Raw genomic sequence first — 7,000 nt, forward strand, 5'->3', positions numbered from 1 at the left:
CTCCTTGTTGGTTCCCAGCTCCTCACCGTGGCCTGTGCTCTCTGTTTCAGGCTGAGAACAAGGGGAAGCCCCTGCTGGACCATGAGGTGGCACCTGTGAACATTCCAGCTATTGCTGCTGCCCATGCTATTAAGAGATACGTTGCCCAGGCAGCGGATGAACTCTCCATTGAGGTAAGCAGTTCAAGGCGTTCCTTGTTGCTCAATTTTACAATGGCAAATGCCTTCAGAGCTGCACTGGTGCAAGTGCTCTCATGCTTGGCGATGTTTGGCAGTGCAGAAGAATGCAGTCATTTGAGCTGTGCTTTCCTCCCAGCCGTGCTGAAGCTGGGATTGACGTTGCAATCTCTTGCAGGTGGGAGACATCGTGTGTGTCATCGACATGCCACCAAAGGAGCTGACCCCCTGGTGGAGAGGCAAGCTCGGCTTCCAGGTAGGCACAAGCTTCAGACTGGAGAGTGCAACTTCAGTAGAGGCAGGAATCTCAGCTTAGAGCTGCTCTGCCTGCACAGGATGCCTAGTGGACATAAACAGTTTCCCTGTGTCGGTGTCAGAGGACCTTGCCTTTGGCTGCTAATGTTGAAAAATTGTTACCTTTATGCTGTGAACTATGGCCATTTTCTGCTGGATAGTCTTATGGAACGTCAGGCAAGCACGTTCCGAGGGAAATGTTATCTGGCTTTTGGTTTAACAGTTCAGATCTGAGAAGTGCTGCATGCAATAGTTGGCCTCTCTTCTTGTTACAGGTTGGATTTTTCCCAGGGGAGTGTGTGGAACTGATTAATAAGAACATTCCTGAGGCACTCATCAACTCAGTGCCAAAGCCAGGTATGGATGATACATTTGATGGTGCGGGGAAGCAAAATGAAGTCTTTTTTGGGGTGTGTTCCATGTTTAGTACCTCCTTTATCCATGCCACATTGTCCTCTGGGTTGATGATTCTTCATGCACACCATGGGGCAGAGATTTGGCCCAATCCTCCTGTGTTTATGATTGGACTTGGGGAAAGTACAGAATCTTAGAATGGCTTGGGATGGAAGGGACCTCAGGGATCATCATGCTCCAACCCTCCCGCCTCGGGATGGTCTCCCAGCCCCCACATTTAATGTGAGACTAGATCAGGCTGCCCAGGGCCCCATCCAACCTGGCCTTGGGCTCCTCCAGGCATGGGGAAAATCCCTTTTTGTATGTACTGGTTGGTAACGTTCTTCCCGTTCTGACGTGCTCTGTAGAATGTGCTGTGCTTGGCCTCGTCCAACGGAGCCAGACCTGAAATGACCTGGTTTCTTCCTTTTGTTGTGCAGTGCCCAAGAAACGCAGCAAGATCCTCACCTTCCTTCGTTCCTTGGTGAAGGCCCGCCCAAAGAAACCGACCGAGCGGGAGGTGGAGAAGGAAAGGGTGTTTGGAGGTGACCTGGGAGAGCATCTTCTCCACTCCGGTCGTGATGGTAAGGAGCTGCCCATTCCTGAGATCTTCCTCTGCTGGGCATCTAAAGAAGATGAAAGGGAGCTCATATCTAGCAGGGGGCAGGCTGATAGCAGTGGAGGCGCGTGTAATGGGAGTTGATGGCTGAAGGATAAAGTGAGGCGGATGCTCCTAAGAGACAAGCACATCTGTATTTGCTTCAGCCAAGCCTGGCTGGGCTTAGTGGATGGGATGTGAAGCACAGCCTGCAGCAGGACTTGAATCAGGAGCTCCACTGACGGCTGGCACGTGTTCTTCAGTCCCCCAGGTCCTCCAGAGCTGCGCTGAGTTCATTGAGCAGCACGGCGTGGTGCAGGGGATATACCGCCTGTCCGGCGTCGCGTCCAACATCCAGAGGCTGCGGTAAGAGTGCTGCGACTGACACAGCCTGAGTGCATCTGGTGTGGCTTTGGGCTTGCCTTCCTCTCGCTCAACCGGGTTTGCGTCCCTCTCTCCAGGCAGGAATTTGAGTCGGAGCAGATTCCTGAGCTCACCGTCCGTGACATTCACAGCGTGAGCTCCCTCTGCAAGATGTACTTCAGGGAGCTCCCGAACCCTCTGCTCACCCACCAGCTGTACGGCAAGTTCTCGGTAAGCACAAGGCCACGTCTTTCATTTCCCTCTTCCTGGGCCTCTTGGCAGATGGCTGCAGCAGTGCCCCAGCTCGGAGGCCCTTTTGCTGTCAGCCCCACGAGGTTTACTCGCAGTGGTGTACTAGCCTGATTGGTGTCTCGCTCCCTTTCTGCACTACTCCAGGATGCTGTTGGTGCCGCTACAGAGGAGGAGCGGCTGCTCAGAATGCAGGACGTCATCCAGCAGCTGCCCGCTCCTCACTACAGGTCAGTGCTGCCCTCAGCCTGCTGAGCTCAGCCCTGCTGCATTGCAGAGGGCAACGATGCGGTTCCAGGCTCTGTCTCACGCCGGCAACACGATGCCTGTGTATGCTGAAGGGTTGAAGGCTCCATGGGCTTACTTTATGGGGTCAGTTCCTGGGCACGGGGGCACGCTTGGTGCAGCTGATGGCTGCGGCTGTGCTGTGCTGGGGCTTGGTGCTGCAGCGTGGCACTCAGTCAGGTTGGATCTACTTCATCTTCGGTGACAGTAGCAATCACAAGAAGTAGCATGAATGGAGGTTTGCTTTCTGAATTGCAGCACGGCATGCTCGTTGGTGCTGAACGTTTTCCTCTCTTGTTTTCCAGGACACTGGAGTTCCTGATGAGACACTTGGCGTGTCTGGCTGGGAGCTCCACCATCACAAACATGCATGCCAAGAACCTAGCCATAGTGTGGGCTCCAAACCTCTTAAGGTAAACTGCTGGTTCTGTTTCAACACAACGCTTACATCTGTTCTCCATTAAAAAAAAAAACAGTGCTCCCTTTTTCTCCATCAAATGTGCTCTTCTCCTGTAAAATCTGTGGCTGACAGAAGAGCAGGAGCCTGAGCTGTTCTCCATCCCCACGGGCACAATGTCTAGGTGACAATTTCTGCAGTCTTGTTGAGATGGGACTGACGTGTCCTTGATCATCCAGGGGAATTTCTGCAGTGGCATCACTGATTGCCCACTGCGGAAGTCTCCAGAGCCTCAGCTGACAGCTTTTGGCTGCAACAATTCAGACTCGGGGAAACGGTCTTGGAGAAATGACTTCTAAAATCTGCCTTTTCTACAGATCACAGCAGAACGAGTCTGCCTGCGCCAGCGGAAGAGCTGCCTGCATGGAGCTGCAGACGCAGTCGGATGTGGTGGAATTCATCATCAACCACACAGACGTCCTCTTCGGCTCCAAATCCGGAGCAGACATTGCAGATGCAGCAGGTGAGTGTCTTCCTCCATTAGCTTGATCTTGACCTGACACCTTGACCAAATGCAGGCCTTCTCCAGGATGTCTGAGATACTCTTTTACCATCAAGGGGACAGCAGACCTCTGGACTTCCATTAGGGTATGGCATCCTGTTGCTGGATGCTGAGAATGTCCAAGCCCAAATTTGACAAGGAGGAAACTGTCATTATTATGGTTTGCACGCAGGAAAAGCTTGATGCAAGTGTGGCAGCGAAGCTTTCTCAGTTCCCTGCCCCCATTTCCTTGGGTTTTTCCTTGCCTATTTTGATACAGTAAGCTGCTCTTAATGATGACCGTGTCCTTTGCCATAAACACACCTCTTCCCACATGGTTATTTTGGGCTCCTCTTCTTCCAGTGGCTCGGATAAGCAAGCCTGAGAAAAATACAGCACCTCCCCCAGAACTGTGGTGGCTGTGCTGCTGCTTTCTGATCCTCGCTCTTACCTGTGGTTTTCCCTGACAGGGCACAATTCTCTCCCAGGGCCCAAGTCTGTGGGGGTCTCTTCTGCTGCCACAAAGCTGCTCAGCCTGGAGGAGGCACAGGCACAGAGGCGAGGCCACAGCACCTCTTCTGTGGTAACAGAGAGCAGCAGGGACATTGAAGTGGAAGAAAGCCCTGCAGCTGGGCAGGGCAAATTCCACACCGTCGTTGACTTTCCATCTGACAGGTAAAGAGGACTTTCTTTTCCAGCACCTAGCATCATTGTTTGGGTGGGTTTTTGTGTTTTCCTGCAGAAACCAGGCAGTGCTAGGAACAAGCAACTGCTGCCAAGAGCTCAGTGCTGCTCTTCCCTCACCCTGCACCACGCACGACTCACAGCATTGGCTGTTTTCTCTCTCCAGGCAAAATCCACCCAGCAAGAAGGAGGAATCACCAGCTAGCAGTTGGTGTTGCTGCTTCAGCCTCAGGAAGCCATCCTCTGGCAGCAAACGCCAACTGCAGCGCAATGCCAGGCAGCCCTCAGAAACAGCAGTGGTAGTCCTGGCAGGTAAGGGTGCAAATGCAGCTTCCAAATCCCTGCTTTTCAGGAACATAGAATTCAAGCTTGCTCTGCACTTGTATCTCCTTCTGGCGTTCAATCCCGTGCCTAAATCTTCACCCCTGATCAAGTACCACTGTCGTAATTCAGCTTGTGAAAGTTTGACACTAACCCCTGTGTATCCTTTCTAGGTGAATCGAGCCCTTGCCAAGCCATAAGATCCAGGGCAAGTAGCAAGGATGCTCTGTGTGCTTCCATCAGTGGAGAGCTCATAGGAAGCACAAATTGCTGCAGTTCTAATAGCAGCCTTCCATCTAACAACATTAATGGAGAGAAGGAGCTCATCGAAGTCCATGCTCTCATTACACCTGGCTCTGCTGAAGTTGCTGACCTGAGCCTCCCAGACACCACAGTCACAAGTGTGGATTTTAACCCAGAGTCTCTGCAGTGCAGCCCATCTGAAGCACAGTGTGAGTGCCCCGACAGCAGCACCTCCATGCAGGAGCAGGTCAGCATCAGTGAAGAGGAGCAGAGCCTCTTGCAGGGGGACTTTCAATCAGGCCTCCAGTCCCAGGCACCGGACAGCAGCACTGAGAGCTCTGAGCCACTCTCTCCATGACAAGACAGGATGAGTCCCATCTTCACCGTGGACCTCTCACACCCTCCTGTCCTTTATATAATAATAAAAGCACACTCGTGCTCAATCAACGCCTTGACTGCCTCCAGAGTCTTCATTCACACGGACTGGGATGAATGCAGCACACAGCAAGGCACCCCAGCTTGCAATGCTGTGGCTGTGGGGTGCGTGCAGCACAGCTCCGGGTTTGTTCCTGTTTTGTCTGGCTTTGGGATGTCTGCAGGGGGAGCTCTGCTACCATTTGGCATGGTAGCAAATAATCTCTCGCATCCTGGATGCTGCTCATGATACTCCCAAGCTTCCTGGCTGTGGCTTTGTGACGCTTTTCAGGGCCTTCTGATGCATTTTGATGCCTTGGATGTTGCTTAACACCTCCCTCCTCCCATCATGTCCTTTCCTGGCTCCCATCTACGAACTGGCCCTGCAGATCATCTCCAGACCTGTCATCAGCACACTGCGGCAGGAGAAGCTCCCCCTGGCCAACGTCAGGCAGTACTGCTTGGTCTGCAGCTCAGTGGCCATTTCCCTTTTAGGCGGCAATCAAGCAGCAGAACCTTTTGCTCACCCTGCACCACACAAATGCTGCAAAAGCAGAAACAACCTGGGAATCTCTGGTTTGCAAGACTTCACAGACACTTATTGACTGTGTCTGATGGTTCCCTCCCATCCTTGATTTCCTTCTCCCCTTCTCCTCGTCTGATCCCACTGCTGAGCCATGATCAAGCTGCCCAGTGTGGCAGAGCATCGTGCAGAGCCGTGCTGGCACCTCCTCCCCTTCCTCTCCTGCAGCTCAGCCTGCAACCTGAGCAAGTTTTTTTCTGAGAAAGTGACCAGCTCTTTGCCATCCCTTTGCCCCTACAAACAGTTGTCCAGAGGATCTCGTCCAAGAATTCCTGGAACAGCCTGCAGCTGGCTCTCCTGAAGTTCAGGCTCCTGCCTTTGCTTCCTGCCAGGCCCGCATTCCTTGAGATCACCAACTCAAGGAGGGCATGGTCACTGCAGCCCTGACCGCCTCCTGTCGTAACCCCTGGTGTGCACCATGTCCAGCAATGCTTCCCTTCTGCTTGCTGTGCCCAATGCCTGCACCACAGAGTGATTCTCACTGCACTCCAGGAGTCTGTCAGATTGCTTGCAGCCAGCCATGCTGATTTCCCAGACTGACTGGAATCCCCCATCAGGATGAGAGTCAGTGAGTGCGATGCTTCTGCTGGCTGCAGTAAGCAGCTCCCACCAACAGGCTCTCTTTCCAGGCGGCTGTAGCAGACCCTCACCTCCAGAAGCCCTGCACTGCTGCACTTCCTAATTTTACCCACAAGTTCACAACCTGCTCATGGCTCTTCTTAGTTCTTTGCAGTCAACTTCTCATCATAGAGGGCAAATCCCTTGCCTTCCAGAATTCCATAGTATCAATTGTGTCTGCTAATGTCAGGATTTTTTTTCTTTCTTTTCTTTTTCCATTTTCTAGGTAGGAAAATGAATTTCTGAGCCAGGAGAAGCAGAAGTGAAACAGTCTTCCTGGCACTGCTCAGGTTGCAGGAGTTGCCAAGTGCTCCTCAGGTAATGTGTGCTGAAGAGCTGACCTTGGTGGCAGGGGCTGTGGCTGCATTTTGTGCCTGTCATGCGGGAATCCAAGAAAGCCTATTCAGAGCAGGAGCTGCAGAGCGAGATAAACATCACGAGAAGGTAAGGCTGAGAAGCAAGGACACCTCCAGAAAGAAGAGAAAAACTGAGTCAAGTGAGCTGCGTGACAGCCGTGTGATGCTGACCATGATTGGAGGAAGAGCGCATGGCTGGGAATGACTGATGGCTCTGGTTGGATGGGTGCCTGTGTGCACAGAGTTAAGGAGTGTTTGTGGGATGTTTTGCTGGCATCTAACGGCTGTAAGGGGAAGTCAAGAGAGAAAACTTGTGAATGCATAGAAGGGATGTTAAAATCTGGAACAGACTGTTTGGATCAGTCACAGCTGAGTCCAGATTGCCACACTGTCAGAACCTGGGGCCTAGGATTTTCCTTTAAGAGTGCCAACTGCTCATTTTAAATGATAAAAAGTAACATTGATAGAAGCTTCCCTCCTTGCAT

General features: G+C 52.3%; 1 protein-coding gene across 1 annotated transcript; it reads left to right on the forward strand.

Moving 5' to 3' along the window:
- Positions 1-229: 229 nt before the first annotated feature.
- Positions 230-3,268, forward strand: LOC149912542 (rho GTPase-activating protein 32-like; the record flags this gene model as incomplete). Its single annotated transcript, XM_090131837.1, has 8 exons — positions 230-432; positions 746-827; positions 1,304-1,447; positions 1,725-1,827; positions 1,923-2,055; positions 2,221-2,303; positions 2,664-2,771; positions 3,133-3,268. Coding segments are annotated over exons 1-8 (840 nt in total), but the record flags the coding sequence as incomplete, so codon positions are not given.
- Positions 3,269-7,000: the final 3,732 nt, after the last annotated feature.

Source organism: Phasianus colchicus, chromosome Z (assembly GCF_987193195.1).
Source record: "Phasianus colchicus chromosome Z, bPhaCol1.hap1.1, whole genome shotgun sequence".
NCBI classification, from domain to species: Eukaryota; Metazoa; Chordata; class Aves; order Galliformes; family Phasianidae; genus Phasianus; species Phasianus colchicus.